General features: G+C 37.9%; 3 protein-coding genes across 3 annotated transcripts; 2 read left to right on the top strand and 1 right to left on the bottom strand.

The window, feature by feature from the left end:
* The first annotated feature begins 2,837 nt into the window (after positions 1-2,837).
* LOC129790205 (signal transducing adapter molecule 1) lies at positions 2,838-5,721 on the top strand. The gene is made up of 4 exons (XM_055827590.1): positions 2,838-3,084; positions 3,371-3,852; positions 3,976-4,683; positions 4,749-5,721. Exons 1-4 carry the CDS (start codon positions 3,042-3,044, stop codon positions 5,364-5,366), a joined length of 1,851 nt encoding a protein of 616 aa, XP_055683565.1. The 5' UTR covers positions 2,838-3,041; the 3' UTR covers positions 5,367-5,721.
* Positions 5,722-7,510: 1,789 nt separating this feature from the next.
* LOC129790326 (zinc finger protein 501-like) lies at positions 7,511-10,200 on the bottom strand. The gene is made up of 3 exons (XM_055827797.1): positions 9,957-10,200; positions 9,615-9,881; positions 7,511-8,396 (listed from the first exon to the last, which is right to left on the bottom strand). The coding sequence occupies exons 1-3, from the start codon at positions 10,085-10,087 to the stop codon at positions 7,796-7,798; spliced, it is 999 nt and encodes a 332-aa protein (XP_055683772.1). The 5' UTR covers positions 10,088-10,200; the 3' UTR covers positions 7,511-7,795.
* Positions 10,201-10,470: 270 nt separating this feature from the next.
* Positions 10,471-21,228, top strand: LOC129790357 (voltage-dependent anion-selective channel-like). Its single transcript, XM_055827836.1, has 4 exons — positions 10,471-10,586; positions 14,910-15,231; positions 15,310-15,537; positions 20,192-21,228. The coding sequence occupies exons 2-4, from the start codon at positions 14,912-14,914 to the stop codon at positions 20,490-20,492; spliced, it is 849 nt and encodes a 282-aa protein (XP_055683811.1). The 5' UTR covers positions 10,471-10,586; positions 14,910-14,911; the 3' UTR covers positions 20,493-21,228.
* The last annotated feature ends 1,403 nt before the right edge of the window (positions 21,229-22,631 follow it).

Genomic DNA, 22,631 nt, shown 5'->3' with positions numbered 1-22,631 from the left:
GATTCAAAGCATCAACAACAGATAATGGGCCTAATTTAGCGACCAAAAAATCCTTGAAATCTTGGAAATTTGTACTGAAATTTCAAGATTTCAAGGGTTTCTTGGTCGCTGAATAAGGCCTAATAACAAGATTAATGTGAACACTTACGATAGCCTAAAAAGTGATCCTAAAGATGATTTTTTCACAAATCCAATTCATACAAACAAACAAAAAATTTTTTCTTCTTTACGACTCCGTGCATTTGCTAAAAAATATTCGAATCAATTGGATCCGTTTTAATGGTAGAAAGGTGTTTGAATATCCGGATTTTGAGTCGTTGGAGACCAAGGAAGCTGATTTTTGAAATGTTAGAAATCTCTACCTCGAGAAAGCAAACCAAATCACGCGGAAAGCCTACAAACTGAATCATAAAATAAAATAAAATCTTTTTGCCCGCAGTGACTGCGGCTTTGGGGCCCGCTAGGGGTCGTTCGGTGACTCATCCTCTGAGCTACCGAAGTGACACACAGCTCTTGTATGAGCTAGCCACTTTTCCTCTTTCTCAATTAAAACTATATTCTATATGAAATTTGTTCCTTTTTATTCTTACACTGTACAGTTTAATTGATGAATAAATTATTATTATTATTATTATTATTATAAAAGTCTCTTTCCGAACTCTTTTGAGAGACAAAAGATTTCGTTGGTGACGAACGTGTTTGATGAGTCATCTGTTGAAGCCTAAACTGAGAAACCTAAATATCGTATGCAATGTCTTTGAAAATGAGAAAAAACTCCGTATAAGGGAAATTTTGAAAAATGAGTTTTCCTTGAGTCAGTTCAAAAAGGAGGAAACTCAATTGGTGGAAATTGAGCCAGCATTTTCTGCACTACTGAACAACAACTTGTTGGAAGACCTCGTTAAAAAATGAAACTGATTCATCTTACGTCTGTGGATATGTCACTCATAATGTGTGGAACAAAATTTCCTGCCAAGAATGTTGGACTCTATTTGCAGAAAATAAAGGAGGCACAGCCAATGATGAATACTCTAACAACCGGCAGCGTGGAGGTCTTATTGTAGCTTCGTCAACAGTCACGGAATTGTTTCGTCATATGACGGCTATTTTTTTCAAAATCAACAAAAACTCCGATTTGTACAAAAAATTCTTGAGTTCAAACACAAAATATATTCCGAGTACCTTGACATTAGATTTAGACAAATTGTGTAATTCTAACGTTTGACGTTTCTTTTTGTATATTTTTGTCCTATAGTTCTGATCATTTCTTTTTTTTACAATTTGTCATTCCTTGTCTAACGATTTAAGTTTCTTTTCAAAAGTTGCTGTTGCGGGGGCTAAACAATAAAAAGTCGTAAGTCGGTACGGGCGCCGAACAGACTTAGGACATTTTATTATTTAGCCCTCGTGTTGTTTCTTTACCTATTGTAGGCACGCTAATGTTGCCAAGAGAATGTAGTAAGTGCAGAAATAAAAGCAAGAATAAATCAGGGCAATAAAGCCTTTTACGCACTACTACCGTTATTGAGGTCGAGGTCGTTGTCACGTACCACAAAGGTAAAAATCTACCGGTCCATGATTCGGCCCGTGGTCACCTACGGGTGTGAGGCGTGGACTCTCACAAAGCTTGACGAAGAACGGCTAGCCATTTTCGAAAGGAAAGTACTACGCCGGATTTATGGCCCCGTCCAGATTGGCCCTGATGAATGGCGGATGCGCTACAATGATGAACTATACCAGCTATATAGCGAACCAAATATAATTGGTCACGCCAAGGCTGCAAGACTAAGATGGGCTGGTCATGTCTTGCGCATGGACTGCGCGCGCCTGGTCAAAAGGGTATTTGATGGGAAACCCTGCGGAACAAGAAGGGCCGGCAGGCCCCGGAAAACGTGGGTGGATGACGTGGACAATGATGCGCGGCTTGCTATCGGAGGAATGTGGAGGTCGACAGCGATGGACAGAGACGCATGGAGGCTTAAAATTGCACAGGCCAAGGCCCAACTTGGGGCTGTAGCGCCAACTTGATGATGAATGTTGCCAAGAGTACCATGAGCTGCTGCTGTCATTCGGACGAAAGCTCCTTAGTCAGAGATCGATAGCTGAAAAGGCGGCAGCACGGAAGGCACGTGGCTGGCTAGCTAAAGATGAAGCTGGTAATGGGCTCTCCGGCTGTTTGGTGAGTAGGGGGGCCCTTCAGGCACCCTACACTATTGCCATTTAGTTCCTAACGTTTGTATTAATTCTAACAAAATGGGCTTTGTGGATGTCGAAACGACGTCCGGCCCGGATAAAGATAAAAACAAGACGAATATTCTAACCTAACGATTCACTATTTCTTACCGTTCCTTTTTTAACGTTCTAAGTTTGTTCGGATTTATAACGTCCCTTTCCAATTATCATTTTTTAGCATTATACGTTCTATCTTATCATTTGACTTTATATTGGTTTGTTCAATAAATATTCAATAAATATCAATAAATACACGGATTCTTTTTTAACCAAAGATCATCATCACTATGGTAAGATATCACCGTGCTCAACAACTAGGGCTATATGCATTTTAACCAAAGATCATATAAATTCAGTACAATATTGATTTTCTATCCAATTCATTCATATTGAACTTAATAATAAGTATATTGGGCTAGAAATTTGAATAAATATTGTACAAACCAATAGTTTTAACGATTTACCGTCTTTTTCTAACGGTTGACTTTTCTCCTACGCCACTGACTTACATCACTTACAAAAGATCTTTTTACACATTTACGCCAACTGCATAAAACTCGTGTAATTTATTTTACTCACGTAAAAAAATGACGCGTCACAAATCTGTCATTTTGGAGTGTCAAAAAATTGTGCAAATGTCATTGTCTTGGATTTATATTTGGTGAAAAATAGTGGATAAATTTTTCCCATTTTTGTGCTCTTATTTCATGCAATTTCGAGGGAAATTTACCATTGTTGCGTTGCAAAGAATCCATAGAAGGCACTGATTGTGAAAATTGTCGCAAATCAGGCGGGTGAACAGCTGAAAAATGGGTTTGTTCGGAGCCTCGTCCCCCTTTGATGCTGAAATTGGTGAGTGGCCACCAGACGGGCGATTCCCTTTTTCTCTTCGTCTTTTCACCTTTTTCCTCCACTTTTCTGCCCTCCAAATTGATTTAATTAAATGGATTTGGGTGGAAGGAACGCTGAGGGGTTGTTTGGGTGACTTCCGGGAGTCTTGGTGGGAGGTATTTTGGTGTTTTTTTTGGGCAGAGTGGGCTTGTGAAGTGTGGGGGGATTCCTGGGAGTATTACTCATACAGAATCTTCTTTTCTCCCAACAACGGCATTGGCGTTATCGTGACGCACGCGACAAACAGAGAAAGCCACCAGTGAGAAGAATACGTCGGAACAATGGGGAGTGATAATGGATATATGTGATAAAGTCGGATCGAGTTCCACAAATGCCAAAGAATGTCTCAAGTCCATCATGAAGAGATTAGCCCACAACGATCCCCATGTTGTCATTCAGGCCATCACCCTGCTGGATGCGTGCGTGAACAACTGCGGCCGGAACTTCCACCTGGAGGTGGCATCGAGGGACTTTGAGAATGAATACAAGCGAATTGTGGCGAAGAATCAGCCTCCGGTCACGGGGAAGCTCGTGGGGCTGCTCAAGCGATGGACCGAGGGGGAATTCAAGAGTGATCCACAGCTCAATCTCATCCCATCGTTCTATCAGAAGCTAAAGGCCGAGGGGCTTGAGAGCAATGACCCAGCGGAGAAGCCCAAAACACAGCCGACCTTCAGCAAGGACCCAAATGTGGTGCAGAGTCAACAAGAGGCGGATGACATAGCTAAGGTGAGTCCTGAGCTGTTTGAATATCTGCCGGCTGTGACATTTCGGACATTCAATTTCACCTTCTTCAGGCCTTAATAAAGTTTTCATTTCAATTCTTTTTTTTTTTTTGCAAAATCCTTTCAGGCCATTGAATTATCGCTGAAGGAAAGTAAGACGGCATCTCCCAAAGCTTCCGGTGGCGGTGGGGGTTCCTCTACATCCTCATCAGTCCTCTACCCACTGATTGGCATGTCCGGGGGTACATTTTCATCCCCCTCATCTAGTAATGCCCAAGCCCAGGAGCCACGGAAGGTTCGGGCTCTCTATGACTTCGAGGCAGCTGAAGACAACGAGCTAACCTTCACGGTTGGTGAGATAATCCACGTTGTGGATGACAGTGATCCGAACTGGTGGAAGGGCTACAACCAACGTGGCGAGGGGCTCTTCCCCTCGAACTTTGTCACAGCAGACCTCAGTGTGGAACCGGAATCACTCCGTTTGGATAAAGTGAAGAAATCCGTGCAATTTGCCGATGAGGACACTCCACTCCTGGAGGAGGTTAAGCAGGAACCAGTTGAGATTAATGAGGAGAAAATTGATCGATTGTTGCACCTTCTGCACGAAGCAAACCCAGAGGATCCGTCGCAAGACACCCCGGAGATGTTGGCGCTGGAACAGCAGGTGAATCAAATGGGCCCGCTCATTGATGCTGAACTGGAGCGTGTTGATGGCAAACATGCTCAATTGACGCAGCTAAGCACGGATCTCGTGGAAGCCATCAATCTCTACCACACACTGATGCGAGAACCCGAAAAACCCAGCTACATGGGTGCTGCCTTCAATCAACCAACGGTGCGTTTGTGCAGCTTATGCTTCATGCAGCAAAATTTTCTTATTTTTGTTTTTTTTCCCTGTAGTCGATGTACCACCATCCACAGTCAATGCCGGGAATGTACGGAATGCCCCCGGGGAGTCTCTACCAGATGCCCCCAGCAGCTACAGCAGGTGCAGGAATGCCACCGTCGATGCATATGCTGCCACCGGGTATGACACACACGCAGCATATGCCACAGTCACAGCAGATGCTGCATCAAGCAATGGCCGGCTTGAGTCTTGCCGCCACAAATGTTACTCCGTCGCTTCCGCCGCAGATTCCAGCGCAGATGCCACCGTTGCAGCAGCAGCAGCAGCAGCAACCACAACAAGTGCCGCATCAGCAGCCACCGCCGCCTCATCAGCAGCAAATGCCGCCGCAGCAGCATGCAGTGCCGCCACAGATGCAAAATGGACATTCCACGGCACCTCCAAGTCATGTGCATAGTTTCCCCCCACAGGCTGCCTTTGCATCAGTGGCACAGCCTCAGGCACCGGCAATGTCACCAATGCAGTGCCAGATGCCCATGTCACAGCCTGGGCCGCATCCCTACCAGGCAACACTGCCGCACATGATGACGCGGCCGCTGCCACAGACGACAATGTCCGGCGTCCCCATGCCGGATAAAACCAACATTCCCGTCTATCAGCAGCAACGGTAAGGCATCTCTCCCTGTCTCCCCTTCCCCTCATTCACATACGAACAAATCCCGTAAAATTTCCATTGTGCAAAACCTTCGTACCTCCTGATGGCATCCCCAGCAAAAGGCCCCTTCCTCCCTCTCTCCCGCAAATTTCTTGTGCTCTTTAGACCCCCCCCCCCCTGGTTAGGTCCACAGGCGGTGAATGTTCCCCCTCCGCAAAAGACCGCAGCAGGATTGTGCATTCGTCTCTGTGTAACATAAAAAAAAAGAAGAAAAAAATTAAACTTGATATTTAAAAGCATAATATTGTAAAACAAATTATTGATAATCAAGATTATTGACTAAATAAATATAATAGCATTTTAAAAATTAATTTGCTTCTTTGGGATATTTTATTATCATTTTTTTTTAGCTTTAAAAGCCTTAAAAGGTGAAGTCATTGGAGGTGTTGGAGGTGAATCTTTGATTTTAATTAACCCTTCGTACGCCATGAAGGGTACAAGATTGACCATAGACCTATATTTTGCTTGTTCATCAAATATTGTAGTACAGATTGGCCACCGATGAGAGAAAAAGGAAATAAGTCGTGTTGTGAATTGTTTTTTGATGTGATTAATATTTATTCATTTAATGCCCTGAAGAAGGACTTCTATAATCCGAAACGTCGGCTTCAAATAAAAATTATTTGGCCCAACGACAAAAAGTACGTAATTTCTGATTTCTCCCTTCTTTGAGTTTACAGAAAGTGTGAAAATTTCATAACTTATTTATGGAAATGTTGTCTTTCAAGATTAGGAAACTTTTTATTTTATTTTAGCGTCTCTTGCGGCTTGCAGCCATTTTTGGAACTTGAAATGTTTAAAACATTTTGTAGGCCATTTGAAATCTTTCATTTGAGTCCAATTTGATCAAAATCTGTCAAGCCGTTTTCGAATTATATAAAAAAATCTTTTTTTTTTTATTTTAGGGAGCTATATCTGCTAAACGACTTAACCAATTTGCAAGTATGAGCTATCAATGAAAACGTCTCAATTTTCACAAAAAAAAATTAATAAAGGGGTCGATTGTGTAAAAAATCTTCTCTTTTTTATAAGTTTGTTAATTAAGATCATTCTACTGCCATTCAATAAACGTAGAGGTGTCGTGTCATTTGTGGAAGTGTCATCCGGGTACCTGCAGAAATTCGTGTACTTTAGGGAAATGTAGGGTCAAAAATAAATCGCAGGTAGGCAGTCCCTCAGGACCTTGTCTTTTGAGTAACTAAACATTTTCACAGTGTCATTTGGGGAACTATGGGCTAGGGATTAATTTCGCAGAATCAGAAAAAAATGAAAAATCTGATGTTTGCTAATAATGTTTTTAATGTATCTTGACTCATTGGGAGTTGGGAGTAGACTAATTTATTGTCACACAATTACATGCCTTTATATTGGGGACATATGAGTTTTATTTCAGCCAATTTTTTTCTTTTTATTTTATTTTTTTTTTATATTTTTCGGCCACGGACAACTTAAAAATTGATCTTTAAAATCTCGGCAAGAGCCTTCATACAAGTTTCTACATTTCTGTCTTGTTAGTATTGTTCTAGTATTTTGTCTATCTTGTCGTTCAAGTACATCATCAAGTACATCATCTTGTACATCATTCTGCGTGTTGAGAGTTTTTGGTGTTGCCTTGTTCAGTTGTCCGTTCCATGCTTCCACAACGTTGTTCGTCCTGTGGCGCTGTCCGTGTATGTTCCAAATTGTTGTCGGCATTTTTGTATTTTCAATCCACTGTTCTGATATATATTTCATTAATTTCTGTGTGTTGTCGTTTTCGTGATGGGAAAGTGTCAAAATTATGTGGACCCATGCCTCTGTGATATCTTGGAGCGGAACGTAGGGCAACGCCATGACCATCCCACACGCGTCGCGTATCTAAAAGATTGGAAGACAGAAAAATTCACGTTTTCCAGAGCTTTCGGCTCCGTTAGGAACCTTCTTCAGTGGTCAAGCGTGGAAAAATTTTCCCTATCTCTGGAGAAGTCTTCGAACGGAGCCGAAAGCTCGGGAAAATGTGAGTTTTTCTCGGTGAGAATCCCCATTTAACCGACAAAAAACCCGGAAAATCATTAATTTGTTCAAGAAATCATAGAATGGAAGAATTGAATAAAAGACGTGTTGTGGCACTTAAAATTTATTAGTCAGTTTGTTTTTTTAGAGACTTGTTGTAATAAGACCTAACTTCTCAATGTTTTAGTGGTAAAATTATTACGACAAAACTTATCATTATAAATTACATTGTAAGTCTAATGTAAGTTGGTTGTTTTACAAAGTGATTTTACATTTATATGGATTGAGTTTTTTCCTTTTTCTTTTTTTTTTGGGAGCAGGGAAGAGCCACACGCATGTGGCACGATGGGGAGGAGGGGAAGGGAATCAATGGAGGAGATCTGGGAGAGATATTCACTCTTGAATCCCCAGACGGGCTTTCTCCTGCTTCAGATGTCCTTTGAGGCTACCAAGCTGGGAGAAGTTCTTGCCGCAGAACTCACATCGGTAGGGCTTCTCACCCGTGTGCGTCCGGATGTGCGTAATGAGATTCCCAGCGTAACGAAAGGTCTTGGGGCAGAAGGTGCACTTTTCATTCTTCTCATCCTTGTGCACCTTGTGGTGTTGCTTGAGGGAGTTAATTTGCGTGAAGCATTTGTTGCACTCCACACACCTGTAGGGTTTATGGCCCGTATGGATGCGCGTGTGAACCGTGAGATTGCTGGAGAAGGTGAAGCGCTTGTCGCAGTAGTTGCACTTGTACGGCTTCTCGTCCGCGTGCATCTTAAAATGGAGCTTCAGGTAGTTGAGCGACGCGAAGGTTTTGTTGCAGTTGAGACATTTGTAGTCCTTGAGCTCCTGATGCTCCTTCAGGTGCTGCGTGAGGTTACCCTTCTCCGGGAAGGATTTGTAGCAGAACTGACATTTGTGCTGTTGCTCCTTCGTGTGCGTTGCAATGTGCTGCTTCAGGAGGTTTGGGTCATAGAAGACTTTGTTGCAGTAGTTGCAGACACACCTGCAATTTAATTTATTTCTTTCTTTATTTTTATTTATTAGGCCATTTAAAGTTGAGATTTTAATCATTTTTTTTGGGGATTTAATTTTATATTTTTTTTTAATGATTTTAGTTGATTTAAGAGAAAAATTAAGAGGTTTAAATTTCAGTTGTTACACTGAGAAGCCTTTTTTTACTCGACGTGTAAAAAATGTCCAAAAATAGTACCCGGCTGGACCCATAATACTCTTGCTTGACATTTTGAAAACCTCAATAGTGTATTTTTCTAATAAAATGTTGTTCCTTTACTTTAATTTACTTGCTTTCCAGGCTCATTCTTCATTATAATTCATAAAACGAAAAGGAAAAACGTTTTCTTGTAAAAACGTTCAAACAATTGTATGAAATATCATAAAATAAAAATTAGTCGCTTCTTGCCGGCCGGGTAATTGTCAATTATGGCGTAAAAAATTGAAAATCACACCGGGACGTGTAAAAAATCAAACTTTTCACAAGGAATCTTCAATATGTATATGAAAAACAAGACAGTTTTCATTAATTTTCCTTTTCTCACTTTTCCATGAAAATTCGTTACTTAAAAACTTGAAAAAAGCTCTAAAAACAACTTTAACACTTAGACGATCAAGGTTTCTAACCTCAAAAGTTTGACCTTCATTTTCTCTGAAAAGAAAATATTTTTCCAAGTTTTCTTTCGACGATCTTGAAGTAATGAAACTTTCCTACACAGAGACGTAGAAATTATTACAAAAAATTAAATAGATTTTAATTCTGTGGCGATTGAAAAAAAGTCGATTTGGCCACTTTTGCCAGCAAAATCCTCCAAGGGTTAAAAGATAGTTATATTCAGTAAAGACAAAAAAAAACGACCTGATGAAGGCCAAAATTGAACCGAAACCTCAAAATAATTGTTTGTCCAACATTTATCTGGATTTCTAACCTAACATTTTTTACCATTACATTCAATGGGGAAGAATGAGAGAGAAAATCAAAATTGTACTGAATTTATGTGAATATCTTTGGTTAGAAATCCGTGTGAATATCGGACAACCCAATACGATCTTCAAAACAAATGCTTTTGTTCGTAAAGTGAAACAACACTGTTCTGGCATTCCGATACAGCGAATCATCACTGTAAATTTCTTTTTTTGGGTGAATTTCCCCCCAAAAGCCTCACAAATGGAAAATTTTTGCAAAAGAAAGAAAAAAAGGTGTACAAACCACTGTTTGGGTTCCATTCCGTGAACCTGTCCGGGTGGGACCGTCCGACTGACGTCGCTGTGCGTCCTGAGGTGGCTCTTGAATGCCTTGGCGGATTTGAATGTCTTGAAACAATGTGGGCACTGTGATGTACCTGGCGGTGGGCTGCCCTGTGCACCCTGTAGCATAGCGGGCGTGTTATTTGCCTGGTGCGTCCCCTGTTGGGCAGCCTCTCCAGACGGTTGCTGTTCGTACACTTCAACTTTGGGAATGACGAGCGGCGTGGAGCTGCAATGCAACAAAGGAGCACATTAGATGGGGCCCAGGTGGGCTGAAATGTGGGGGCGCAACACCAACACTCACTCAATACGCTGAGTCTCCGGCGGAAGCTGCGGCACGACGCCCATGGGGAACTGTGTGTAGTACGTTTGGTGGTCCAGGATGTTGAGATTAAACACAGACTCCATGTCCATGCTCATCTTTGTGTAGTCCATCGCGAGGAAACTGCCTGGACACGAGGAAATGCGTAGGAAATTCACATGACTTTTCAGAAAATCAAAAGAAAATCAAAATCAATACCCCAAAGCTTGAAACATGCATTAGTGAAACATTAAAACTTCTTCATAAACATCGCATTAATGAAACATGCATTGAGGAAATATTAATGAAACGCGAAACCCGCGAAAGAAAATAACAATATAAAACAACACATCGTGAAAATTTGTACTCATAAATCGTCGGAAGTTTATCATTTCTAAGTTCCTGATCTCGAAAAATCCACTCTTGTTCGGAAAAGTGTGAGAAAATTCCAAGAAGAAACCAGAAGACGTTAATTTGCAAGAAAGGCAAGAAAATTCAAAAAGCCCCTTCTGAGAACGTGAGAGCCACCTCGCGGATTCAGCGAAAAACCACAGTCGTCGCTCTGTCGGTGAGATTTGGAAGTTAGTGTTGCTCGTGATTGCGTGTGAAAAGTTCCAGAAAAAGGACGAAAAAGTGAGTAAAAATTGCCCAAAACCCCTTAAATCCTCTTCCCAGAGAACCAATGCATCCGCCTGAAATGAAGGATTTTCGCGAAAATATCGGGAAATGTGGAAAATCAGCGAAAAAGTAGGGACCACGTTCGCGCCGGGTGCAGAATGGCAGCAATTGGTGCAAAACGAATAGGAAAAAAAAATCGGACCACAAAACTTATTTGGCGTAATTTGCGTTACGTAACAAACGCCTCGGCACGAAAAGCAGGGAGAAAATCCCCATGGGGTGGAGCCCTGGGTGGTAGGGGGGCTGCAGTAGTGCTCCAGATTTGATGATGTAACCAGGCCATTTTCCTTTATCGATTTCCTCCGCCATCGTTGGCCTCGAAAAAATAATCCATCGTCCTGGTCACGAGACTTTCCCCACCCCCCCGTCACGACGCTAGGCGCCACACTTCCTTGACATTTAGGTACATAATTCGCACGGGGGAGGGGGGATTTTGTGTCAAATAGTCCCAAAGACGCCCTTTGAGGGAGGAGGAAGAGAGCCCCACACAGGGCTGTGAGAGAAGAGCCTTTCTGGCTTTTATCCAGACACACGCCATCCCTGTCGCACATCCAAAAATAGCCCACATGCCAGACAGAGAGAAAGAGAGAGAGAGAGCGAAAGGCGCATTTCTCCCGGACACAAGAATTCCGGGAGTTGAGAGATTCCACGCAGTATGGCCACACAGTGTGGTGCTATTGACCCCTGGGTGAGTTCTGAAGATTCACGGACCTTGAACTCGCTGCTTTTACAATCAAAATGCGTGCATCGGTGTGCGACGTGAGTGACGACGAAGATGAGGGCATAGATTTTGGAAGAGTCTCGCGGCTGTTGCGCAACACGGAGAGCTTTTGCGTAATCCCCCAAAGCACCTCTCGCCACCTCTTGTTGACATTCTCATCATCGTCGTGACCAACATGGGATCACTCCGTTAACCCTTCCGTGCGTGCGTGGCTGGAGAAATTTTAACTCATCTGGCCTCAATTTTCTTTTCCTTGAAAATGTGTTATCGCATTACGAAATGATATTTTATTGCAACAATATTCTTTGCGTAATCTCTCCGGAATGAAATTTACTGGGAAAGTTAGGCAAGAGATTAGGAGAAAAGGGGGCTTCAATTGCTTTAAAATTGGTAAAGAAATGGAAAGGGCTTCCAAAAAGACATCAGTTGTGGAACGGAAAGGGCTTCTTTCTGATGATCAGGAGGATGGTTATTAGTCCAATTGGAATCTTATTGAGCTTACATTGTTGGATATTTATGGCTTTTCTATCTAGTAAACTTTTAAATTCAGAGCATTCAGAGACAATTTTTACCCGAAAAATGCAGAAAAAGATTAAAAACTTCGTACAGGATGGCAAGGAAGTTATGGCACGAATTTAACAGGGACGGATCCAATAATCTTTTTAGGCAATAAATTAAAAAAAAAAATGAAGTTTTTTTGCATTAAAATTAATAAAAAAAAAATGTTTAAGAGAACTAATAAAGTTTTGAAAGAATAAACAGATTTTGACAAATTATGCATTTTCTTACGTTTGAAGTTGCTTTTCTAATGTTTTTAACGTTTCTGAGACATTTAATTTTTTTTCTAGAAGTTGACACTTTGTTCTCTAACATTTGACGTTACTTTCCAAACATTTGACATTTGTTTTCAAGCATTTGACGTTTCTTCTTTTCTAAAAGTTTAATGATTTTCTGGTTATTGGTGGACGTTTATTTAAATACTTATTATTCAATACCTTAATTTTCTCTCAAAAGAAAATATTTTTCCAAGTTTTTTTTCCCCACGATATTGAAGTAATGAGACTTTCCTATACACAGTGATGTAGAATCTATCACGAAATGTTTAATAGATTTTAATTCAATGGCGATTGAAAAGTGAAATTGGCCACTTTGGAGAGCAAAATCCTCCAAGGCTTAAATACGAAAGATGTTATTTTTATTTTCTTCTTTTTTCTGAGTACAAAAATAGAAGAAATGAATTTTCTAACGATAGAAAAGTCTAAGAAGAAAATCTACTATTTTAAATTTTTTTTTAATATTTGACATTTTTGTTCTAATGATTGACATTTTTTCGAACGTTTGGAATTTATTTTATAACTTTTCACTTTTTTGACATTGGACGTTTCTTTTCTAACCTTTGGCATTTCCTTTTAAGCATTTGATTTCTTTTCAAGCAATTAACGTTTACTTTAAAGTCTCACCAATCCGTTTTAAGCTTCAAAATTTTCAATTTGATATTTGATGTCTTTGACAATTTTTTCTAACGTTTAAAGATGTATTTAAATAGGACTCACCAATATTTGCAATATCGCACTTTTCACTAATTCACTCGCGAGAGCTCTTTATCATTTTAACGATTCGTTTCAACTCATGAAAAAAAAACAATTTGCACTACTTCAAATTTACTACTTGATTTTAGAATAATAATTTTCACTTCAGAATTTCTTAAACAAAAGACTCCTCCTTTTAAATAAAAATTCAATGTAATATTTTGCTTGGAAATATATATAAATATATTTTTTTTGACTTCTAAATGAAGACCTAAATTACCTCGACTTTCAGGATACTTAAGCACTTAAGGACTCTTCTTCTTATGTCATTAAAAACTGGAATTTAAGAGCCCCTTATTTGCATTAAATTAGGTCAATTTATTCTCTAAACTTGACCTCATTCTTATTAAAAGGCTTTAAATTTAAATCAATGAAAATAACTGGATGAAGCATATTGAGCTTAAAAGTTAATTTAATATTCTAAGATTAGCTTAAATTAGTGAGAATTATCTTCCCCGTCTGCTATAGAAATAAAACAATATTTTAACAAAAGTCTATTTCCGGAGTCACTTGTCGGTGAATTAGGAGTTTTAATTGGTCTATTTTTAACGACTGAAAACACTGAAAAGCTCTGTTAATTTTAGCTGTGTTTCTTTCAGACACAGCTTTTGTGTACCGAGCAAAATCGAAAGTCGTCAGATCGGGCTCAAACTTGGGATGAGCACGAATTAGGGTCCCCACATTCCAAAAAACGTATGCGCCAAAAAAATTTTTTGTCCGCCCGGCCGTCCGCCGTGGTTCAACCTTAAATTGCAAGAGAACGGTAATAGATAGAGACTTGCGGTAAACGGCAAAGTTTAAAAGTCGACTGGAAGACGTCCGATTATGACGTCAAATTTTACCCCCCACCCCTCCGTCCGCCATTTTGAATAACCTCAAAATTTTGTTTTCGCTATATCTCAGCCCCGGTAATAGCTAAAAATCTGAAATTTTTATATGTTGTAGGGGACATCAATACCTTTCCAACGATACCTCATTTTCGAAAATCGGTCAAGCCGTTTAGTCAATATGGCCGCCACAATTTTTCATCGAAAATCGACCATAACTCGAAAACGGCTTGACCGATTTTGATCAACCCGGGGTCAAATGAAAGCTCTCAACAAACCCTACAACTCTCTAGAACATCCGAAGTTTCAAAAGTGACCGCTAGGGGGCCAAAAATCAAAAACAAAATTTTCGATGAGTTTTCGATGAATATCTCGAAAACGCCATTATCGATTTGCTTCATTTTTTGATATGTTATAGCTGACTATATTATCTAGCTTCATGCCAAAAATGAAGAAAATCTATGTCGCCGTTCTCGAGATATAGCCTTCCAAAGTTAGCATGTAATATCTCGGGTTCTACAAGTCCGATTTCGATCAACTCAAGTGCAAATGAAAGGTTTCGTGAAACCCTACAAATGTCTAGAACATTGCAACTTCGAGAAATGACCGCAAGAGGTGCTAAAATCGAAAACAAAGTTTTCGAAAATATCGAACTCGAATTTTTCGAAAATGGCGACATAAATTTTTCTCATTTTTCGATATTTTATAGCTGACTTCAAGACTTTTCAAACAAAAAAAAATTTACGAAAATCTATGGATCCGTTCTCGAGATATGGCCTTCTAAAGATTTCTTAGGGTATGACTTTTCTACATTTTCCGACTTTGCGCGTATTTAAATTAATTCGCACACTAGTTTACTCTCACAATATTGGTACACTGAAAGAAACACAGCTCTCGTAAGCTTGGTCAGCTTACCAGTACATTTTTACAACCTACTTGATGTTCTTTTTAGCACTTAACTCATTAAAATTGCCTTGAAATATTGTCTCAAACCTAACATTGTTGTGTAATGAAGGGTTAACAAAAAAGCAAGATAATTTAAATATTTACCAAATAGAAATCACGAGAGATTTCTTATCGGATCTTTGGAAGGTTTTTTTTTTGAGGACAGTCCTGAAATTTTTATTTGTTTTTGTTGCAGAGATGGCACCCCCACAATATTCGGATTTGGGAAAGCAGGCTCGCGATATCTTCAACAAAGGCTACCACTTTGGTCTGTGGAAGCTCGATGTGAAGACAAAGACTAATTCCGGTGTGGAATTCTCCACGAGCGGTAACTCCAATCAGGATTCCGGCAAGGTGTTCGCCTCGTTGGAGACCAAGTACAAGCTTAAGGAGTACGGGTTGACATTCACGGAGAACTGGAATACGGACAATACGCTCCTTACGGAGGTTACGTTGCAGGATAAGCTGCTTGAGGGGTTGAAATTGACGCTGGATTGCTCCTTTGCACCCCAATCTGGGTACTATAGATTTAAAAGGGCCACCACGGGGGCTACATTGCGCAGGGGAGGTACTAAAATTGCTTTTCTCTTTCGCAGCAATAAGACGGCACGCGTGAAGGCGGCCTACTGTCACGACTACGTCCATCTCAATTCGGACGTGAATGTTGACCTCGCGGGTCCACTTGTCAATGCTGCCCTTGTCTTTGGCTACCAAGGATGGTTGGCTGGCTACCAGAGTAGCTTTGACACCCAAAAGAGTCGTCTCACTGCCAACAACTTTGCTCTTGCTTACTCCACCGGGGACTTTGTTCTCCACACGAATGTGTGAGTATTTTCTTTTTTTCTTTTCTTTTTTTTGTTTTCTTTTAGGGGGGAAAACAACTAATTATTTTCTCTTGTTTAACGAGAAAGGAAGAGAGCGAGAGAGAGAATAAAAAGATTTGATTGAAACACAGGGTGCTAATTAGAAGAAATAACACGGTCTATTGCTTTTTAGCGCTATAGCAGCGCCGTTAGTAGCCAAAAAAAAAGTCTTTATTTTTGTCAAGAAGACAACAAGGCAGACAGAAATGCTAACAATTCAACAAACTAGCCATATAAACATCCTCATTAAATTTAGCTGCGCGTTGCTTCTGTCTATTCAATTTATAATTCCAACAAGATTCTATTAGTTGGTGTTCCACTTCGTGGCCAACACCAAGTATTGTAATCGTCGGAAAAACCGACCATCTCAGATCGGGCTCAAACTTGGTATGAGCACGTTTTAGACATCCCACAGTACGAAAATGGTGGTGGAAAATTTTTGATCCGGCCGGCCTGCCGGCCGGTGCGCCAAACTTTGCCTTATAGCTCGAGAACGGTAATAGATAGAGACTTCGGGTTTGAAGTTTACTATAGAAATGTGGGTGTAAAATTTCATTTTTTTGCATTTTCAAAATCCAAGATGGCCGCCGTCCGCCATTTTGAAATACCGTCAACCACTTCCCTTATAGTTAGAGGTCTGAAATTTTAGTATGTTGTAGTGCTCAGTGAGATGTTTTCATCAACAAATCATACTTGAAAATCGGTCAAGCGGTTTAGCAAATATAGCGGCCTAAAGCAAAAAGTGTTTTTTCAATATAACTTGAGAACGGCTTGACCGATTTTGACCATCTTGGTATCAAATGAAAGGTATTGAGAAGCCCTACAACTGTCTAGAACATTCCAAGTTCCAAAAATGTCCGCAAGAGGCGCTAAAATCAAAAACAAAAATTGCCTAACTTTAAGGGGCAATATCTCCGAACATCTGTTATAGATTTCCTTTAAATTTTGATATGTTATGACCTGACTCAATATCTATCACCAGTCCGAAAATGAAGAAAATCTATGTCGCCGTTTAGAAGATATGGCCATTTGAAAAATTCTTGAATTTGAAAAGTTCTAAGAGCCATATCTTTTGAACCGCTTGTCTGATTTGACTCAACTTAGTATCAAATTAAAGGTTTTGCAATTATCTACAACTTTCTAGAACATCAAAAACCTCTAGAACCATTCCTTCAGGACGAAAAATACGAAAAACTCTTTTTGTGAAACAAAAATCCTCCATTTTGTGTTCTAGAGGTGACCTTGTAAATCATTGAGATATATATCAAATAATAGCTTATTTCAAGACCTTTCCAAAACTAGTCACGAAATTTCTGTAAGTGTTATATAACTAGAGATATGACCATTTTTATGCATCAAATTGCTGAATTTCACAAAAAAAAATCAACTTTGCCTACTAATATTGCTCACAAATAGTATTTCAACGCATAAACAAACTTCTACACGTTGTGGGACACCAACTCTTATAACTGGACGCGTTATGATTGACTTTCAATTGGAGCAAAAATTCAAACTAAATTGAAATTGAAAGTTATTGATAAGAAATTCTCAAGTTATTTCTACTACGTAACAAGCTTCCCATTTTAAAAGAACAAAAAATGGATTAAAAATATACCAACTCTCAACAATTTGTTATGCAAGAACGTACACGAGTCAACAAACATCTCTCATCTCACTCAGAGTTCTCATGCAAATTATCAATGAACATTTCAATGAGTTTTCCTTCTCCCTGTTTTGTGCTAAAAATATATTTTCAAATTATACAATAATTTGGTTTTTATGCAAGAAAAGCGCCCCAACTTGGCAAATAATATGTGCTTTTTAAACCTCCTTTATTCACTCTATAAATCACACGAAGACGAAAAAAACAGAGCTTGCAAATAATTAGCATCTCACGCTTCACAGAAGAGCTACAAAGAAGATGATAGCTAAAGTATCCACGTGCTTATTTGCATATTCAATGCAGAGGAAGGGAGAAGGGGGACTGTGTTAGTTTAAGAGTGAAGAGTATGCCAGTCAATCAACATTATACTGTTGCTGTGAGCTAAATTGTAAAGAGTTAAAAGATTTCGTTGGAAAGTTGATTTTTAGCTGTGAGAATTCTTTTTGGGTTCGTCATTAAATTTAGCTCATAGAATGACGATGACAAGGAATACCTCGACAGGAAAATGATGAGACTAAAATATTGAGAGAGAAATTCAATTAGGGGAGAGTTGGGTTGAATTGGTATACTTTGAAAAAGTTTAGTCTGAATTAATTTGATTGATTTTTAGAGATTTAAAAAAAAATAATTTTGCTCAATGTTTCTCTGAAATTCCCGTAATGTCTGAATTTAAAATACTGTCTAGAAAAGTCAAGTAATGTCCTTAAGAGAAACGTGAAATAAACGTATGATGATAAGGGTAAGAAAAAAAAACCCAGAAATTGCCACAGTTTCTATTTTCTCCTATAGAATGATAGTAAAACTAGCAAAAATTTATTAAAAAACACAAAAAATTGAGTTATTATTGAATATTTTGCCCCTTTGAACGTGTGAAACATGAGCCCTGATGTTTCATTTGTTAGTTTCAATAAGACATTTGACTTTAATTTAATTAATTTCTATAATTTAATTAATGATCTCAACTATTGTTTTTTGTCACTGTTGGGAAAACTTATGAAATAAAATAATATTTGAATTTGGCGCGCACTCGAAGTGGTGAATTCGAGTGGTGAAAATAGAGAATGGCGGCAAAAATGACTGATCAGTTTTAGAGAGCAATGCTTGCTCCATAATAAAGTGTAATTTAGGGGAACCTGGGGTAATTCGGTGAATTTTTGGGAGATAATTTTTCATGAGTTCCGTGGAAATATTTGAGATTTCCCATGACAACTATCTTATAGGAAATTTTCCGGGCTACAACTTTGTCTCAGACGATTTTTCTCTATCTCCACGGGAAAATGCTTTTTCATGCCATTTTCCAAACCCTTCCACATTTGCCTGTTCCAAAAATCCTGGGGTAAAATGGTGAATGATTTTCAAATGCGTTTTTCTTTGAAAATCCATGTCTGAGAGGTTATTGATTTGCTCTGGGATAAACTTACCTGTTTCGATTGAGAGATTTCACTTCGTATCGTAATGATTATTCACTTTTTAGTTCTATAAAATTGATAAAACACAAATTTTGTGGAAAAGCACCTCCATTTGTTTGTTTTCTACAACTTCCCGTCAGATCTGTGTGCAACAGAAACCCAGCTGACAATGAATTCAATACTCGTAGCTACTTTGGTAGCAAAATCAATATGATAATTTACTTAACAAGGAGAATTTTTTTAAGAAAAATTCGCAAAAAAACATTACTTCAAGTTAGTTAATTGTTTATTTCACCTAATCTACCTAATACATATTATCTGTAAAGAATTGAATGGAATAAAAACACTGATTTTGTTGGACGAAAATTTTGGACGATTATTCAATTACGCGTCAATAGTAAAATAGATAGTAGAGAGAGAAAACACTATATGAGTGGAAGGAGGCAAATTTTTCACCATTTTACCCCAAAAATTATTCACCGTCTTGCCCCAAGTGCTACCTTTTAGTGAAAACTTTATAATAGAAAACTCGGAAAATTCTTGGGAAAAATCATAATAGGTTTGTGTTCAGCAATAATTAATTTATTGAAAAAATGCATTTTCATAATTTATTACACAGAATAAGATGGTAAGAATTGAAATATGGTAAGGTGGTAAAAGTAACTTTAGACATCGGAAAATTATTTTCCTCAATAAAATCCAAAGTATTTGTTCTACATGACTAAAGCTTTCTGAGATTATTAAGAGGTGTAAGAAGCACCTGTTAATTGAATACGAATGATTAGGACAATGTATTTCATGAGATATTGAATTTAATCTTTTTCCCGATTCACCATTTTACCCCAGTTACCCCTATCGTATAATTGAGGAAATTTCGCGAGCAGTCACAGTATTTTATTCTTATGGTTTCCCTACATAACCCAATCATGATATCAATGAAAATGTTTTAGATCCAATCGATGAAACATCAGCGTGCATGTTTCACATAGTTAAACTTACAAAAAAAAAAACAATAGTTAAGCCATATTGTTTCATTTTTGAGGAAATATTTATTGATTATTGATGCTGAGAGATCATTGGCTGGTGATTTTTAGGTTATTTGACTGACGTTTTGGTAAATTTATTACCTTCTTCAGGTCCTACACGTACAGATTGAAACATTAGGCGTAGAAAATGTTCTGTCTGATTAATTCTGGATTAAAATTGATAAGGAATATCGAAAACATTTAGAAATTTCCTTCCATGAATTGAAAATTAATAATTTCTATTGATTCAAAATGCTTTTATTTTAAAGTTATCAATTTTAGACATTTTAAAAGATTATTTTCTCGTAGATTGCATCAGCAAATGTCAAAGTTTACTAAACTTTTAATTGATTAGAATTAATTGAATTAATTCTGGCAAGAAATTAAAGAAAAATTGAAATCAAATTCTTTTAATTGATATAATTTAAATTACTCGGCCAATTTGACCCCAGTTTCCCCTAAAATTAAACTAAAGAAGAAATGAAAGAAAATTTTCAATAAAATCCATATCTTTGCAGCAACGACGGCCAGGAATTCGGTGGGTCAGTGTACCAGAAGGTGAATGACAAACTCGATGCCGCTGTGCAGCTATCCTGGAGCTCTGGGTCGAATGCCACGAAATTCGGCATTGGCGCCAAGTATAATTTGGACAAGGATGCCGCCGTGAGGGCGAAAGTGAACAACTCCAGCCAGATTGGTTTGGGCTATCAGCAAAAGTTGCGCGATGGCATCACCCTCACGCTTTCCACATTGATTGATGGCAAGAATTTCAATGCTGGCGGCCACAAAGTTGGTCTTGCCCTCGAATTGGAGGCCTAAGATGCGCCTCTTCTTGCGTTAAAATTCGTATTTGATTGTGAAGAACATCCTCATTGTGTGTGGAGTAAGCGGCATAAAAACAAGAAGAAGAGAGAAATGTCATGAAAAAAAACAGAGAAAAGGAAATAAAGAAAAAACATGAAAAGGTTTAGAGGAGTAAATTAAAGTTTCAGCTTTCAAATTAAAAAAAAAATATGCAAAAGAACTATGCCGTGAAATTTTAGTTTATAAAGATAAAATGAATCGAGAGGATTAAAACGCAAATAAAATCGTAGAATAAAGATTAAAAACAAGAAAAAAATCATAATTTCACCGCCAAATTTTGCACAGCTGGACAATTTGCAAGAAGGGTTAATTTTAATGGGAAGGACTTTTGATTTTTTTTTAAATATTAAAATAATTTTTCAAACACTTTTCTCTCACGAGATTTTCATGAAAAAGATGCGAAAGTATTTTTTTAGAGGTTTAATCTCGTGTTGCAGCTTCATTTTTCTTCCTTCAACAGTAAATATATTGCAAAAGATCGTTATTCGCTGAAGGGGTTTTCAAAGTGGTGGATTTCAAAGGCGTTCCCAGATTATAATCAATATTAAGACAAAGAGAATTAAAAAGAAAAAAAAAAGTGAAAATTATTAGACGTTGCAAAATAATTCATGAAAAGAGTTTAAAAAAATATAAATTTGAAAATCAATATGGAAATTTAGATGGAATGAGAAATAAAGATGATAAACATTTATTTTGCTTCCTCAGTCGGCTTGAAAATTCGATATTTTGAAATATTTTTAGGATTTTTCCTTTTCCTACGATTTTTTCCTTTTTTTCAAGAGTTAATTTTTTTTTTCAAATGTTTCTCTATTTTTTATTTTTTTTTAGTTGGTTAGAACTTCCTAGAAAAGTTGAAGGAATTTTTATTCCAATGAATTAAACTGATAAAATCACATTTTAGTAAGAATTAAGGGGTTGCATACCTTTTAGTTCAATGAAAACTTCAATTTTTTAATAAAGCATAAAAGCACGAAGTTAATGTTATTTCGCTCTTGCCGTTAACAGGTAGATTAAATATTAGAAAGAAACTGAAAAAATCTAAATTTTACATAAACTTTAAATTTAGTTCTTTTTGGATTTTTGTGTTTTGCGGAATTAAGTAGGGGAGACAGGGGTAAAAAAAAATCAGTTTGGAATTTTCAAATGGCAATTTCTCCAAACTTATTAATCGGAAAATTCTGAAAAAAAAACATGGTGGAAAGCCCTACCAACCTTTTTGGCTGTAATTTGGAGGTTAACCGAGCTGGTGTGATTTCAAGAACATATTTTGGTCAAAATTTACAATCAAAAATTTTTCCAGATTGCTGATTCTATTCACCCTTGTTATCCTATACACCCCATTTTACGGTAGTTAAAAAACAAACAACACTATAGGCCCATTTCCCAAACTTTTGTGTAAAAACTAGTTTTCCAATATTTTTTCTTGAGCAATTTTCCAATCTGATAATTTTTCAATTTTGGATCATTTAATTCCGATTTCTTTATTGGTTTCTCGTGTCTTGCGTTCGCAAGTTCTCTCGGATTCTTTACAATCTACAGATTTTTTTTTCAGACTTTATTGTTCCACAGAGGTTTCCTGAGGCCTATTACAAAAAAAATGTACTGGTAAGCTGACCAAGCTTACGGGAGCTGTGTTTCTTTCAGTGTATCAATTTTGTGAGAGCAAACTAAAAAGCAAATTAATTTAAATACGCGCAAAGTCGGGAAAAGTTAAAAAGTCATCCCTCAATAAATCTTTAAAACGCCATATCTCGGGAACGGCTCCATAGATTTTCGAGTTTGAGCTATCGTTGGAAAGGTCTTAACCTCAACTATAAAATATTAAAATATGAAATAAATCGATAATGGCATTTTCGAAATATTCGTGTTCGAAATTATCGAAAATTTTGATTTCGACTTTAGCGCCTCTCGCGGTCATTTCTCGAAGTTGCAATGTTTTAGACATTTGTAGGGTTTCACGAAACCTTTCATTTGCGCTTGAGTTGATCAAAATCGGACTTATAGAACCCGAGATATAACATGTCAAAGTTGGAACTCAATATTTTTAAAATGGCGAAATATTTTTTTTTTAATTTTTTTTTATAAATAGATGTT

The sequence above is a fragment of the Lutzomyia longipalpis genome, chromosome 2, assembly GCF_024334085.1.
Source record: "Lutzomyia longipalpis isolate SR_M1_2022 chromosome 2, ASM2433408v1".
Lineage (NCBI taxonomy): Eukaryota > Metazoa > Arthropoda > Insecta > Diptera > Psychodidae > Lutzomyia > Lutzomyia longipalpis.
This window is presented reverse-complemented; position numbering and strand designations above follow the sequence as displayed.

What these genes read in the sequence shown, in the direction of transcription:
- LOC129790205 (XM_055827590.1), top strand. Translation starts at nt 3,042, where the DNA reads ATGGGTTTGTTCGGAGCCTCGTCCCCCTTTGATGCTGAAATTG. An exon ending in CCCCTTTGATGCTGAAATTG is followed by an intron (nt 3,085 to 3,370) that starts GTGAGTGGCCAC and finishes CGCGACAAACAG; the next exon opens with AGAAAGCCACCAGTGAGAAG. An exon ending in AGGCGGATGACATAGCTAAG is followed by an intron (nt 3,853 to 3,975) that starts GTGAGTCCTGAG and finishes AAATCCTTTCAG; the next exon opens with GCCATTGAATTATCGCTGAA.
- LOC129790326 (XM_055827797.1), bottom strand. Translation starts at nt 10,087, where the DNA reads ATGGACTACACAAAGATGAGCATGGACATGGAGTCTGTGTTTAATCTC. An exon ending in CCGGAGACTCAGCGTATTGA is followed by an intron (nt 9,882 to 9,956) that starts GTGAGTGTTGGT and finishes GTTGCATTGCAG; the next exon opens with CTCCACGCCGCTCGTCATTC. An exon ending in GGAATGGAACCCAAACAGTG is followed by an intron (nt 8,397 to 9,614) that starts GTTTGTACACCT and finishes ATTAAATTGCAG; the next exon opens with GTGTGTCTGCAACTACTGCA.
- LOC129790357 (XM_055827836.1), top strand. Translation starts at nt 14,912, where the DNA reads ATGGCACCCCCACAATATTCGGATTTGGGAAAGCAGGCTCGCGATATC. An exon ending in TCCTTTGCACCCCAATCTGG is followed by an intron (nt 15,232 to 15,309) that starts GTACTATAGATT and finishes TCTCTTTCGCAG; the next exon opens with CAATAAGACGGCACGCGTGA. An exon ending in TTTGTTCTCCACACGAATGT is followed by an intron (nt 15,538 to 20,191) that starts GTGAGTATTTTC and finishes ATATCTTTGCAG; the next exon opens with CAACGACGGCCAGGAATTCG.